A 16,353-nucleotide genomic window follows, 5' to 3' on the forward strand; every position below is an offset into this window, starting at 1 on the left:
TATACTTCTGATAGCGTTAGAAGTCTACAATAAGGCCTTTAGACATTTTTGATTCTAAATCCCATGTGTGAAATCTGAGATATATTGTCTGCATACAACTGTTAGAGCAGTTGTGCTCAGGGACGCTTGTGACAATGGTGTGTAAGTTTATATTAGAATTATTCATATTTTTGATGATAGCATTTTAATTTTGATGGATGAAATATTTGTTGAGGAAGAGGTGGGAAAGTGAGGATGTGCAATCTCTGAAAAAAGATTCTCTGCTCTTTTCTTACAGCTAGAAGATGCTCAGAGTAAAAGACAGGAGAAACTTGTAGAAAAACACAAGGAGATTCGTCAGCAAATACTGGATGAAAAGCCTAAGGTAAAGAGTTTTTCAACTATGTTGTACTGCTAAAAAATGTCCTTCAGGAAAGAAAGTGTTCTTACAGCAGGTAGGCTGATATTTAAACATGAGAAAGTCCAGTCATAGCATCATAGCCATTGTCTGTAATATTCAGGATGACAAAAGTCAAGTAGCAGCCTACTGTGGAGCACCACTTCAAGTCCAGACGTCATATAATGGGGTTTATTTTTTAGTACTCCTATTGTTAAAAAGCTTCCAGTGTAAATGGTGCTTCTGACCAGCAGAGTGTGCCCTTCACTCTGTTGTGCTTTAGCAATACAAAAACAAAACACAGTTTACAGTGAAAAGAAAAAGAGATATCTTTTTAGCATGCTTGCCGCAGATATTTGTAATAATTGATGAGGATATATTTTTGTGGAAAACAATGAGTGTTTTCATAATATTAGTGCTTAATATTCTGCATTGCTTGCTGGATTTCCTCTATTTCATTTTGTGCACTGCACCTACATGTAACATTCTGAAACACCGTTTTTCATCCTAAAGATTGCGGGCTGACCCTTGCTCCTAGTGAAGCTGGTGGTAGTTTTGCCATTGGCTTCAGTAGAGGATCTTCAGAGTCCTCCACTTGTACACGATTTTTCTGTAGGAAGACCTAGGTAGCTATATATAATCAGACTTCTGTATGGAGGGAGACTTGTTTTCAGCAGAGTTCATATCCAAGTATGATTCTTCACAGCCCATTGTGTCACGTCTGCGTTCATTTTTTCTGCACTTGCTCAAATGTGTGTTGTAGGCTTCACTTTTCATTTCTTGTCTGTCTCCACAGTCCTCATGTTTCCATGTTTGTATTACAGCTTAAATTCTAGCATTGGGTGTCAGCTAATCAGTGTTGTCATGTCATTTCTGTGAAATACCCAGAGAATAAATTAGGCTAAGGTCTGAATAGGTAGAAGTTTACAGTAGCTTGGAAAAATAAAAATGTTTGCACTTCTGATTTTCTATTTATCTTTTTAAAATCATGTTTATAAATAAGCTGGAAGTTTTCAATGTCAAGGGCATTTGGGTGTAAAGACTATACATAATATTATGTTTTATATTTGGTGCTGTAGGATCATGAGCTTCAGATGTGAACTAAAAAGACTGGTATTTAAATGCTGGAATTTTAAATTTCAGAGAATAATCTGCTAGTACTTCTAATACCGGCTTTTCACAAATCCTTGGGCACTTGATTACTTCTCTGTGTCTGTGTCCTTTCTTCTTTTTTTCTTCATTTTTTTTACTGTATCGATTTGCTGAGAAGTAGCATAAAGCACTCAAAATTTGTCAGTAAGGACTTGGGTTGCATTTTGAAAGATTGTGCTGGCCCGGTAGTGGTAGACTCTTCCATCAGCTGTCCACGTGCCAAGCATTAGGTCATGGCACAGAGCAGCTCCAGACTCCTTGTCTTCCCCTGCATCTGGCCATCAGTTAAAGCGCTGCAGTAATCAGCCCTTCTCAGTCAGCGCTCTCAGTTTCTCCCGAGAAAACCCTCTGCACTAATGTGCCTCACAGGGCCTGGCTGCAGGTTTTTGGTTTTTTTTTTTTTTCCTTTCCCACATACTGAAATGGGCAGACTTCGCTGAATTTATGATGGTATGTGCCTCTTGCTGGCGTGAGAGGATTTAGGCAAAACATAATTACTCATTTTATTAAGTCTCTTTTTATGTTTTGCTTCATGTTCATATTTCATATCCATATTTGCTTCCTTAGTGACAGGGTGTATGATATAAAATAGATCAAATGATTTCCCAGCTGAAAAGAACCGATGCATTTTATGCAAACAGCAGCCTTTCTAGGGGCAGCTTTTTCAACAGGGCTAGTCTCTCGTGCTTCAGCATTCAAACGCCCACTAGAATTTATGCTAGCTGTGTTAAAAGGATCTTCTGGCAGTATCAACTCAACCCCTAAACAAAGACTTTAATATATTAAGAGGGAAAGAATTTTTAGTATTTTTACCAATAATTCATTTGGAGACAGATTTGCCATCATCAGTCACTGTCATTTGGTTATTTATTACTGACTCGCAGTTCGTTGTGTTATGACTTTGTGCACAGAGCTCTCTCATAGCCAGGAAGAATATCGTTTCACAAAGTGTTGCCAGCACACTGCCACACCCATGAGGTTTTTTGGGCTTTTCGGGGTTTTTTGGTTTTTTTTTTCTTTTAAAGTATGAGTTTGCAGCTTCCTTTGTTGCGGTGCGTGTAGGTCACCAGAGGAAAATTTCCCTTAGAGTGCTGACATTTTAGACACAGCTTTTAGAAACTGTACAAACTGGATGCAAATTAGTTCCCTGTACTGGAGGCAGAGGGCTTGCTTTTTGTTTAAAATGTCTTGTGTTTAGATGAAAGTACTTAACTCAGAACCGATTTACACCCTTAAACTCTTCCTCTCTTTCATATATATCATTTCTTTTTAATGTGTGTATGTGAGACTGTTTTGTGGCTTTCATTTGCAGGTCTATTGTGTAATAAAAAGCTTTTTTTCCTCATATAAGAGTTGGAGACTACTTCCTGAACTGATACTGGTAGGCAAAAGATTGGAAATAGTTCTTCAGCTTCTTGTGGTCCTGCTGAAATCAGAGTAGGCATTGGCTTTAATGGGCCCAAAATGTCATACTGTGTGTAAGTAATGAGGATATCTTTATGACAAACTAATCTCCGGTGCTGTAGAAACTAGAACTTGAGTATTATCATCAAATCTGTGTGTGTGTGTATGGAAACAGGCCAACCACTCCCACAAACGTGTTTGGAAAAGGAGACTGTCACCTAATTAAGAAGTCAAATACTGACTGACTGTAGGTCAAGAAATTTCTAACTTGCCATTTGAGTGAAAGCACAGTAGAAACAAAGTTCAAATGCTCTCATGCCGCTGTCTTTTTCCTAACAGCATCATTGCCAAGCAAGGCCATATGTATTTTCTTTTCACTCCTTTTTTTTTTTTTTTTTTCTTTCTTACATTATCTACTGGCAGCTTTATTATCAGCAACAGCTTGTATTTCTTTTCTCCCCCATTCTAATTCTTTGTCTCCTTCTCTTAGTCATTGATACACATTAAGCTTGTCCTGTCCTTATCTTTTTCCCCTTGGGCATCTCTTCTGCATGCTGTGGAGGCTGCTGTGGAAACACAGCTCTTTACACCGCAGGACTGAACTCTGTATGTTAGAGCAGTGTGTGATTTTAGGTTCTCCACTACAGCATGAGTCTGGCACTCGTTATCTAAACGCAGAGGAGTGCATCGAGGATGGGCATGGTCATTGCATCTCAATTTCTTTGTCCTTGACAGCTTGTGTATCAAATAAAACATAAATCAAGTGCATTTCCTTCCCTCCATCCTTGCCTCCAATTTCATTGTAATTACAAAAATCAATACACGTGAGACATGACAAGGAATTAATTATTTTTCTGAGAATCGACTCAGTTACAGTAAATAGACCCAGGCCTCCTCTAATTGAAATCAATGAGACTTTTGTTATTCATGCTCATGGGTCAGAGTTACACTTAAATCTTAACATAATAGCTGAGACCTCCTGTGCTCTTGCAGTCAGCTCCTGCTCCCAGACGAAGATGTAACTCGTGTGATCCCTCATTTTGTAGCCCATGTTCGTGTTTCTGCTCACACCTACTCTGCTGTTCACAACCCCAGCTTAGCCAAGGCCTGCCAGATGGTACGGGCTCCTGTAGGGATGTGGAAAATGGCACTATTCAGGGTGAGGCTTTAGCTGAGGGAAAAGGTGCAACAGATCTACAGAGGTGCCATAAGATGCGCAAACTTTAAGTGTTGCATCTCGGTGGTCTTTCAAATGAACGAAGAGAATACAGCCTTAAGGTGTAAAATTCCTTTTTCCCCTCAGAAAGTATAATGAAAACAATTTTTTAAGATTATAAATCAGTTCTTGATAATGGAAAATAAAAGCATCTGATGCATTCTAACTCACTTTCAAAGAACACACATTTATCATCTTGCAGTTTGACATGTGTTATTAATTGTACCTGATGGGAGTTGACACTTCGACATCCAATCAATAATTAATACTAGCACCGTACCTGAAAAATTTATAGGGACATAAAATGATACATATCCAAGTTTTATAGAACAGATTAATGAGATGCTGATCATTTACAGCAGTAAGCCTCTCATAACTCCAGTGTCATCTTTCCATTACATAGGACTGGAAAGGACCTCCAAGGTCTTTCTTCTCAGGGCTGTTTTTACAAGCAATCGCATATCAGGTCAGCCTATTCATGAAACAGTGCTGGACAATGACACCTTCCTTCTGAGTGTTATTTAAGTGAAGATACTTGAGAACCCAGTGAATGGTTTCGTAGCTTTCTGATTGATGCTTTCTGATTTCTTAGAAAAGTACTTTCCAAAAGTACATCAGTCTTTGTGAAGGTTACAGCTTGTCATACGCGCTTTAGGTAAAACTTTGTGGTCATCTTCATGCAGATGATGTTGAGTTAAATGGAGCCGTTACTGACACTAGGGTCAGCAGAATCACCGCTCTAACTTTAGAAAGAAGTCAAATACAGCAAATGTATTTTACAGCACTGTTAAATTTGATTTCAGTTAACCTCAGAGCCACTCTCTTAGCTCATCTGGAAGAGAGCAGCTCTTAGGAACTTTGATGACTATTCCAGTGTCCTTTCAGCTCACTGCATAATTCACAGTAACAATGCACTGTCCACCACGATCCCTTTTTTATCCTTTACACCTCTGTGGGAAGCCAAACTGTCTTTTGGGCTAGCTGCGCTTAATTCAAACCCTTCCAAACGCATTCCAGTTCAACCACAGGCGACTATTCAAGAATTTCGGGGAAGGAGTTTGGAGGAAAAGGTTATTTTAGTTTACTGAGTTTCATGGGACTTTGCATGGCATAGATTTGGATTGAATGGGGGAAAGTTGCCCTCCTAAAGTAGTATTCAGACTTGTTGCAAAAAGACAGGAAAAAAATGAGTTGATAACCACTGTAATATTTGAAAAGTTCTCCTTTTATTTTCTCCCAGTTTAGGTAAAAATTATTTCTTCTGTTAGTTCATTCAATTTAAACATTTCCAAAATTTAAAAAGAAATCTCTCTTGAATCTGTGGCTGCTAAGCTAGAATGACTTATGGCGTTATCTGCCAAAAAAGCAGAGAATTAAGAGGATTGAAATAATTTACTGTTTGTTTCACTGTTCAGCTTTGGGTTTTGGTGCTTGTATATTCTTCAGAGGGGAATAATAAAATGCTTCTCTGCCCCATTAAATGGGCAACAGCATGGAGAAATGAATGGAATTTTCTTAGCCTCAGTGAACAACAAATATTTAAAAGGAATATTTAAAAAAATACATATTCTAGACTGAGATTTCCAAATCTCTCTGTGACTTGATCTGGCATCTTCTCACTTCTGGACCAGAGCTTGCGTTTAGATGAAAGGAGGCAGTTTTCATGGACTGTTCACTTGAGGATCTTGGCACTTTGCTCAGCACCTCTAAGCATCAAGCCCTAAGTGCCAATCAGCCTAATTATCCAATAAGCTTTGAGTAGCTTAAGCCCTGATGTTTCTTTAACTGTTCTATTAGCGCAATTGCTAAGCAGTCCCCAGTTGCAGAGTATTTTTTTGGGAAACTAGGGTTGTCTGGTTTTTTCTGTGTCTCCCAATGGATAAACACTGCAGAATGCACTTTCAGCCTGTAAATTTGAGTGGTAAATAATCTCACTTCACTTGTTAAAATTAAATAGACTGACCTTTATCCCATGCCAGTTTTATACCAATAAAACTCCCTTAACTTCTGTGAAGTGACTAGCTCATCACTAGGCCTGAGATCAACAGACTTCAGTCCAAATAACAGGATGCTCAAAGGATTATTTTCGATTAAGACCTTGCTTGCTTGCTTGTTTACATTTTTTCCTCACAAATCCACATTTTTAATGATTGTTTAGTTCTCCAGCAAAATAAATATTACAATGTGAGAAATGGATATCAGGTCACAAAAGATACATCTAACAATTTGAGGTGATATTTATTGTGTTAATTAAATGTCTTCCGGTGTTGATCTTGCACATACACATATGTCTTGGGAACGCTAATTTTCAAATCAACAGCATCACATTTCCAGTGTGAATATGCAAAATGCTTTTTAAATTTATTTTCATGAATTCTAATATCACTTCCTTTAAATAAAAATGTCACAAACCCTTTGTAGGAAGAATGTAAACGTGAAGAAATATTTTAATGAGTGGGACATGAGGGAACATATGAGAAATTCAGATTGGAGTTTATTGATAGAGGGTGATGTTTTTCTCACATGGATCATTCTACTGGAAGTCAGAGAAAATCTTGGGTTTGATATGGAGCTGCAAAAAAAAGGAAAATAAATTATCTGAATAGGCAAACTTCTTTTCAGTTTTGCGCTAGTGTAAATCAAAAGGAACATTATGAAGTTAGAAGAGTCACTGGTGATTTAAACTGATATTAGTGAAAGCAAGAGTATGGGCCATAATGGAGGTCAGGCAGATTTGATTTGTGAAGGTTAGTGAGATTTTCCTGGATAACATGCTAATAAAAAAGATCTGTGAAGGGTTTTTTTTAAGAAAAGTGACTTTAGAATCCAGCTACCATCTGTAGGCAAAAGGGTTTGCAGAAAGCTATTTTTTTTTTAAAAAAGGCACAAATTTGAGAATTCTTCCTGAAAAAAAGAAGCATCACTGATTTTTTTTCTAATTTGTACAAGTGAATCTGTTCCTTATTTTACCCAGCTCAGATAAGCACATGGCTCATGTCTCAGCCCACTGTGGTTAATTATTTAGTTAGCCTTCCTGATACGTATAAGAAAGATGAAATCCAAAGCGGCGCTCAGGCTGTCCTGCATTCCCACTTGTTCCCACTGGTGTCCAGCTTTGCGTGATGCAGCCCAACACTGGGAGAGGTCCCCACCACTCAGAAACTCCCGCTTGGCTGGAGGGAAAGCAAAGGTAACTCCATATACCCAAATCCAGAGGCAGCGTCCCCCAGATTCCCTCCTCTCCTCAGTAAAAAGTAGAGCTGCACCCAAAACAGTCCAGTCTTGAGCCAGTGCAGAGGTGTGTGTTTGAGAGACCTCGTTTTGGCTTTTGGAGAGACATCCAGCTTTGCATCCACCAATGGCCACAGCAGCGCAGGGCAGCATATGGCATCCATACCGCTCCTCCAGGGCAAGCTGCATGCCTTTACCACTCGCGTTGGCTTCTGTAATATGATGGAGTTGTTGGATGGGAGGACAGATTAGCCCAACTGGGTATGAATAATAAGCAATAAATGTGGTGTTATTTACCATTATGCAGATAAAAATATGTGTGTCCCTAACTCATAACGGACTGCTGCAATGATGATCCATCAAAATGACAGAACAGACCGTGTTTTCTTGCAGCTAGGGCCATTGTTTCAGAACACCATCACCATGTGCAAACAAACCCACTTGTTAAAAGCAAGAAAACTACTTGCATTTATACAGTAACTGATTTTACAGTACTGCACTGTTACTGGAATTCTCTTAGATGCTTAATTTGGGTTAGAAAGCGGTTCAATTAAAGGGAGGAAAAGGAAGTCATAAATTGCCATTAAAATGAACAGTTGTGTAATAGACATCAAAAAGTAAAAATTGTCTTTTCTCCCTTTGTAATATAAATTGCTACAGTAGGCCTAAATTCTGATTTTAGCATTTGTGAATAGTTAATCCTTCTCAAAACAAGCGAACTTCCTATGCAGAGAAGAGTGCAGTGTGTTTTACCATAGATTGAAGAGAAATCTGGGAAAAGGATGTGAAAAACGAACATAGAGCTTCTTTCTGCAAAGCTGAGTTCAGGATGATAACATCCTCGAGAGAGCACGTTGTCTCTGCAGAAGATGCTTCTCTGCGTATGGCAGGTGGGTAAGGATGACAAGAAAATACCAACCTGGAGTGAATAGTGTAACATTAAAAGGCCCTTATCTCTTCTCTGTAGCTTCTCGGAGCACTTTCATCTGCACTATCCCATTCTCTGCTCAACTGCAGAGTGCATCTGTTAGGGTTAAAGCAGAACGCCAGCTGTCACGCAGTAACCTGTGCCCCTGTGACCCGCTCCTGCACTCGCTTTGGTTCAGCATTTATTGCTTCCCGCAGCAAAAATTTCCCAAAGTGCGCACAGGTGGCCAGCAAGCTGCGAGGTAGCAACTGCCGGTGAGAAAAAAGAGCACGAAACTAACTGGTGCGTTAACGTTATCTCTGAAGAAAAAACAACTGAAAATGATGCGAAAAAATTTAAGAGGGCAGGGGCTGCAAATGTTTTGTGTCAGGGTGTTTAGCTTGGACTACTGCAATATTTAAACCTGATGAGAGAAATCTCTGCTAGGAAAATAATTGTGATTCTGCAAAGGCAAGTGTTCTGCATGCTAAATCTAAGTGAGCAAGAGGGCACCAACAAGCTGTTGACTCTCCTTTGTGTTTCCATGAGCTGGTATAGTACTCTATGAAAATATGTTTTAAAACATAAGCTAAATTATGCACAGCATGTGGATATATAGTATGTATGAAATGCATGGTAGTGCGCACACACACACTTCAAATATAGTGCTTTATATAGCATTTTACACACATGTTCATCGCTCTAAATCAGAGTCAGATTGAACAAGAACTGCCACAAAGGCAGAACCACATGCTCTTGTACAACTGCATTCATCATTAAGCAACAGCAGCAACATATTTGTTAATTATCAGACCTTCAGTGCAACATGACAAATGACAAGAGATTCAGTTTGACACAGCTAATGGAAAAACGTTAAAAGAAATATTAACACTTAGTAAGTAAACTCATTAGAGATGTTTTAAAATGCATGAAATGAGGAAAAAATATGTTCCTTAATGAACAGAGAAGTAGTCCCAGCAAAGATTGTATATGCGCAGCTTTGCACATGCAAGTTATTTGTTAAGACGGTGCTTATGTCTTTGTGCAGAATCAGTCTGCAAAGCAGAGCCGCTAATGAAAGCAATACTGCATTTCTCTAGATGAAGTAGTAGCGCCCATTGCAGCGCATGTTAAAGATGCAGGTTGCTTTTATTAGCGCACTCATGACAAGGTGGGTGCTGAGTTTATCTTATTTACAGGGAGACACTTCAGGACGATAAATAAGCTAGTAGGAAGGGTAACAGAAATAACAAAAGTAGTGTGAAGAGTTTCAAAAATACACATGGATTAAAAAGTACATTTAGAGTCATGAAGAAAATCCTAATTCTCGGGGGGGGGGGGGGGGTGTTTTTAGAAACAACAAAAATTTCTGCAACAAGAAAAACGTTGTTGTTTTGAGATGCAGTATCTTTCCCAGCAGTTTAAGAGTACTGAGCTTGGTAGGGGAAGAAAATCCTGTACATCCAGAAGGGAGAGAAAGTACACTCTCATCCATGGTGACAGGGAAACCAGCATCTCGGCCACGTTTCAGCATGTACTTCCCATGCTACGTGGGTGCAGCTTTCAAGTGTCTGGCAGCCCTCCTTAGTGGCAGAATAGCTGAGAAAGATGTTCCCTGGAAAGATTACTTTTCACCAAATTTCTCCTGAGACTCATTTCCAACAAATCAGTATTTTCTGAAAGAAATACATTAGTTGTGGGTGACGATAGTATATAGGTTTGACTATGGTGACTCGGTACGTTTCCTATTATTCAGCTGTTTAATGGAAGGAGGTTCTTGCCAAGAGATTATGGAGTATGACTAAGTACGTAAACTACAGCTGTGAACCTGTAAATGATCTCTTTTATGGAGTCCTAGAGATCTGTAAGCTTTGTGTGGAATAAGCGGGTGTGTCTAGGAAGGGGAGGCCTAATCCGGAGATGGTTAGATATGGAGCCTGGTTCAAGGATGGTCAGGGCAAAGTTTTAAACTCTTGTAATGTTGACTTTTCCAAGTGAGTATTGGGTCCAGAGATTGTAGGAAAATTGTCATGAGGATGGTGAAAGTTGACAACTTTTGGTTCTTTCCCCCCACCCAAAAAAGAGAAAGAAAAATCAGAGTTTTGATGTTCATGTGATGGAAATTTTTTCTTTTCAAACCTGCTGAACACGGGACAGGAAATCTCAGTCCTGGTTCATTCTATCCACTTTGCAGCTCTCCAGGTTTGCCTCTGGTTTATAGAAATGGATGAAGACATTTACTAAGAGAAAAGGGTTATCAGGCATACCATACCCTACCGGTAATGGTAGGAGGTGTTTTTCTCAGTCTTTTTGTCACCACCACCCCCACCCCACCCCCCCCAGTGTATTTCTCCACAATCCCACTTCTTCAGTTTTACCCACTCTCCTACTTGTCCTTCTCCGTGTTGCACTGATGTTCTTTTCACAGTATGTCATTTCTTTCTAATACTCTTTCCTTACACTTTCTTTACTTATATTTCTTTTCTTCTACTCTTTCCTCCCTCTTCCTCTTTGCCATGACTTGTTGCTATTAAATTACAAGGAGTATCTACAAGTACTTGTAGGAATAGTGTTTCTTTCAGATTAAAAGACATGTTTGAAGAGGCTGCCTGAAGGGAAGAGATGTTAAAGAGCTGATGTGACGTGGTCTGCCTGTGTGTGAGCTTGACTGTGTATGTGCAACATGTTCCAAAGTCTTCCATCGGATGAAAGATATGATACACAAGTTCCAAAGATGTATGAAAAAATAATCATTCATAAGCATGCCAAAACTGGTGTAATAGAGTGATATTTAAAGTAGAAGCAATGAAAAAACCCTCAACTGAAACTAGATGAAGACAACAGAAAAAATATGCGATAGTGGGCCTAAAGAATTTAGATTCAAGATTGAGAACTAGTGAAGACTTCAGGGAGAAAATGAGAAATATAGATGAAAGCAATTTTACTGGGAAATGAAGTATAGATTCTTGGCTCGTTCTCAATTATTACAAATTTCATTTTATACCCAGTCCAACACAGTAAAAAATGCAATGGGATTGCATCTATCGAAGTGGCATTCTTGACTTCTCTGCTCGGAAGTCTATGAGCCGTAAGCCCAGTGGGCTTTATTCTGGCAAGCAGTTTAATGATTCCAAGTTTATGCAGCAGCGTGTAACCCGTACGCTGCGGCACCGTATGGCTACCGCTTGAGGTTCTGACTGATGATGTTCCGCTGGTATGGTTACAGTCGCATGATGAGGAAATGGGCAATTACAGTCTTGCTTTGGAGATCAAGGCCAAGGACTGACGGAGGATTAGATGTGGATTGCTTAGCAATTGTGATAATTGCTGTCCCTGACATGGAGATTAGTGGCAGGTTTTGTATAAGGAGAGGGGCTGCTGGAACGCGCAGCCTGTGGGTGGGCACGAGCAGCACAGGATTGATGACAGCAGGGAGCTGGGCAGCGCTGCTCTCAGTGCGCTGTGCATGTCAAGCTAATAAGAGAAATTACCAACAATTTGTCAGTTGTCCTGGATTCTCTGTTGTGTTCAGCCCACTTTTTAAAGTTTTGCATGCATTGTCTGACGTTTCAAATGCTGGAGCAAATGCAAAGGAAACTATTAGTTAACTACAAATGTATTTCTAGAATGAGAGTCTAAAGGACAGGTACATTCTGTTTGGCTGTGCAGCCCAGCAGTGCGGAAATAGATTTTTTTTTTGTTTGTTTGTTTGTTTGTTTTGGTAAGTCACGTATTCCCTCACCTCCAGAATGTGGGTCCCATACATCTAGAAGTTGAATTTGCAAAATATAGTGTCATGTGGGGCGGAAGGAAGTGATCCGCTTACATCCGTGCCCGTACCATTTCCCTCGCTCTCCCTCTTTGGCCCCTTAAATATTCCAGTTGCAGAGGAACAGTACCAGCTCCAGGGACACTGAGCTATCAGTCCTAAATCACCCCATGTCAAAGTGGTTGGGCCGTTTTCCTGGTGCACAGAAAGGGATTGAATCTTGTTAGGCAGAGCACAAGCTGAATATCCTGAACACCAAAGTATTGATAGAAGGCTCATAGCATGGATTTCCCTCCTTTCCTTGTGAATAGCCGACGTACCGTCTCCTTTGCTGTGCTTTTGTCTGAAAGGGCCGAACAGACAAAGTTTTGAGGTTAAAGACTGAATTTTATTGAATACAAAATGAAAACTTTTTAGCTTCTATTTTCAGCATGAATAAATCTAAATATTTTTGTATCAAAATCCTTCGCTATATGTTAGGGATTTTTTTTCTCTTTGGGTCCTGATCAGCTATTCACACAGTCGTATTCATTGTTCAAAGACAGTTTCCAGTAATATTCTACATTTCCTTTGATTTCTTTCACTCCTCTCTTAAAGCAAAGGTGACTGCTGACAAGCAATTACACGCCGGTTTTAGTGAAACAAACACCCTTGATTTATAAATCAAGGAAGCCTACTAAACCTTGCTTGCCAACAGAAACAGACCTCAATTAAGATGAGATAAAAACAGGAAAGCTAATTTCTACAATACGGTAATATTAACCACTCCCTTTTTGCAAAACGTGCTCTGCAAATACGTATCATAGAACAAACAAAATGCTTATAGTAATGTACAGATATCCTATAGCAGAATACAACAATAATATTTTATAATGCATCTGGTAGCTGGTTGCACTGAGATTTACATCTTCAAAGCCCTGGGAACAAGAAGGCATTACCATAACTGTAGGTAGCCTACATATAATTTAAACCTGAATAAATTCCTCCCGAGTGATGCCTTGGTTGGAGCAGACTGTGTCCCAGCCCCGCTGTTCTGGGGTACCCAATGGGCCCGTGGGTTTGTGATCCGAGAGTGCCATTCCTGGTCTGCTGCAGGGAAGGTGAGATCGTCTGCACCCTGCATCTTCTGGAGATGAGCAAATGAAGCATTGCTCATGAGTCAGGCTGGTACCTGTAACCTCACCAACCCCCTCCCGGCTGGTATGAAGTTTTGTCAAAGGGAAACGATAAGGCAATTTTACATGGAGTAGATATAGTCCATTTGTTTATATTGATGAATACATGTGTTTGCGTCTATCTAATAGAAAATACTTGATTATGTATGCATATGCACGTGTGCTCACTAGATATATTAAGAACATGCATATGCTATGTTTGTAGAGATTAGTTTGATATATGCATTTTGGATGCATCTGTTAAATTACAGTTATTCACAGCCTTGCAGGATGTGAAAGTAATTATCATAAAAACATACTGGTGATTTTAAAACTGGCGTGATCACCTTTCTGTTAATTACAGCCTGATTCAACCCCCGATTTTTTTTCTGTCCTGTAAAATTGCCTGCTTAATATTCTAGTTCTCTTCTGGAAAGACAATAAATGGGGAAAAAAATTTCTCCACCCAATGGGGGCCTTCCTTGGCAGCAAACACAGCAAAATGGCATGAGGAAAGGAACCTCGGGCAATGAGTTGATGGGAGTTAAAGGTGTAATGCCACATTGATCTGGTTTGATCAATCCAAGAGAAGGCAACATACAGCGCTGAGCATCAGCGCATGCTTTTCACAGCTTAGGAAGGAGTCTGTGCTTGAACGTGTCCAAGGTAGCAGCTGATGAGCGATTCAGAGGACCCATCTCCTTCCTTTCACTCCGTAGAAAACAGAAGACTAGCCTTCTAGCTCCAGTGCCTAAGTTAGACAAAATAAATTGCCATCGTCCCTGCTGATCTATATAAACTTCCCTAATGCTCCTGAATTATGTTAGGGATTTGTTAGGTTAAGCACATTTGAGATTATGAGGTGTTTAGATAATAAGGGTTATATAAATGCAAATTAGATATAAATACAGGAGAAAGTCATGAAAAGAGGGTTACATTGAGAATTAGCTGCTAGATAAATTCTCTTTTCAGCAATCTCTGTGTAAACTGCAGTGGCCGTTCACTCCAAGGAGAGAGTCCTTGCAGTGCTTAAGCAAGTACCCATTTCTGAATGCTCTCATACAGAAAGAGCTGAAACATATTTATGTCCTCACCCCAAAGATTAACACATTGTGAGTAATGGCAGATTGCAGACCAGAGAGATGGATTGGCAGGGGAGAAGACAAGTGAAGCATCCAAATGTCATTGTGCATTCATTATGTGCATGACTTCCCAATTAATGTGTAGACTTTCTCCCCTTAACGGAATAAATCTGTACCCCTAGAGCTACATAAGCCGTACTGCCTAACACTAGCTTCTCATGTGTTTCTTTTCTCACTCCTGTTTACTGTGAATGCCTAGTTTGATAGCTTGAAAACAAATGTTCTCTTGCTTCCAGTCACTTTCCATTCCCATTTTTCTAACTGGAAATGGTATTTTTCATTTGCTTTCATGTTTATTAATCTGGCATTCCTGCTTCCTGGGACTATCCAGATGCCTTGACCTCTCTACCTGCCACGTCTGGGGTGGGAGACAGGGAAAGCTCTTTCACTCAGAACTTCTTGTAACAAAGGTCAGATTAATAGCAATAGTTTCATAGTTTGACATTCTTTGTTATGTTGATACTTACAGTAATGAAACCCATTTTCTGTTTCTACATTGAGGTTTTTTCTGCTATATTCTGACAGTCGATTTTTGCTCATGCAGACAAGATGTACTGGACTTCTTACTGCCTTAATTATGTAATTACTGTATATCCAACATAACTTGCTTATTCATATAGTTGTGTAAGTACATTTGCAGACTAATTGAGGTACTTTAGTGATTCAAACTCCTGCATTTTTCTTTGGTTTTTATCTTTTGCTGAAGAGCTGTGTTCTAATGTTTTTAATCTTCTTTACACACAAAGTATAAAAGCTTTGTAATGATCACCTTGACTGCTAATGCTGCTGTCGTCAGTGCTTGTCTAGTGAGCCCCTTCCCAAGCCCATTTCAGTCAGACTCATTCGTAGATTGTTGTATCATTAAAAAAATCACGTTACTTTCTAGCTCACAAAAATACTGAAAACTGTTGTATTTAGAGTTGATAACACATTGTGAAAAAATTCTCCAACATCCTGTGTTGGTTTGTTGAGTTTATGGTCTGCCTCGCTTGCAGAGTTACTCACGATGTAGAGGGCACTTATAGACTTATAGAGGACATCCTTTCTGTGGTGACTTACTGATTGTTTTCCTGATGGTAAATGGCTTTGCACAGCTTCCTCTAAAAGCAATGTTCTCCAGTAAGTTTTATGATGGCTTTTCAGGTCAAGGCTTCTGTTTCTCCTTCAGATATCTGTGCAAAGTTATTGTCTGATGCATAAGCCCATGACAACATGCAATTTTAATAATACAGCGTGTAAAATTATAAGTGTATTATTCATGTTATGTGAATAGTAACAACTTAGCCTTTGGTTTTATATGAAAAGCTGCCTTCAGAGCATTAATTGATTCCACTTTATCTATTGCCTTACTAGATTTATGTTTCCCCGAGGAAGTACCTTGGTTAGGATCATCTGTACCATCCTATATTCTGTGCAATACACTACTATTGTGACATATTTAATTTTATTTATTTAATACTCCAGTTTCCCCTCTTACGAGTTTCCTATCAGTAGACACAGGAGTCCTCAATATTTCTCTGCTGGCCCTCTCAATCCTGCTTGCAGCTATTAATGCTCTTCCTGCTTTAGCCTGTCACTCACACTTGAGTCCTTCATACATAAAACTTAACATAATTTTTCGTAAGAGTGCATGTAGAGGCTGGAGTACCGGATCATTAGTTTACTACAAGTGTGGCTCTTGAGACGCCAGCTATCAGGGGAGCCTTCCCACAGCACAGACCGTCTTGCTCTTGTCAGGCTTCCCGTCACAGCTCGGGAGGGAAGCAAGCAATATCCGGCAGCAGTTACGCATTATAGATTTCTTACTCATTCCACATTATAGCTTTTAAAAATGTTTTAAATACTCAACAGCTACCATTTTAGTTATGTTTGTTTTCAATAGGCAGTTAGATACAGGCTTTTGAGGCATTCTTTGTTGCATGGACATGTTAATTTGTAAAGAAACAAAATTTCTAACACATCTTTTAACTGCCTCTTAACCAACTTTTAACCCACTATGCAA

General features: G+C 39.4%; 1 protein-coding gene across 1 annotated transcript in view; it reads left to right on the top strand.

Moving 5' to 3' along the window:
* Positions 1 to 16,353, top strand: part of PLCB1 (phospholipase C beta 1) — a gene marked incomplete at its 5' end in the record, with an annotated part of 405,623 nt that overhangs the window by 344,994 nt on the left and 44,276 nt on the right. The window contains one exon of the mRNA XM_082305814.1: positions 278 to 364. Within this exon, the coding sequence (XP_082161940.1) occupies positions 278 to 364 (87 nt within the window). The remainder of the gene's footprint in view (positions 1 to 277; positions 365 to 16,353) is intronic.

The sequence above is a fragment of the Platalea leucorodia genome (genome assembly GCF_965183815.1).
Source record: "Platalea leucorodia genome assembly, chromosome: 3".
NCBI classification, from domain to species: domain Eukaryota; kingdom Metazoa; phylum Chordata; class Aves; order Pelecaniformes; family Threskiornithidae; genus Platalea; species Platalea leucorodia.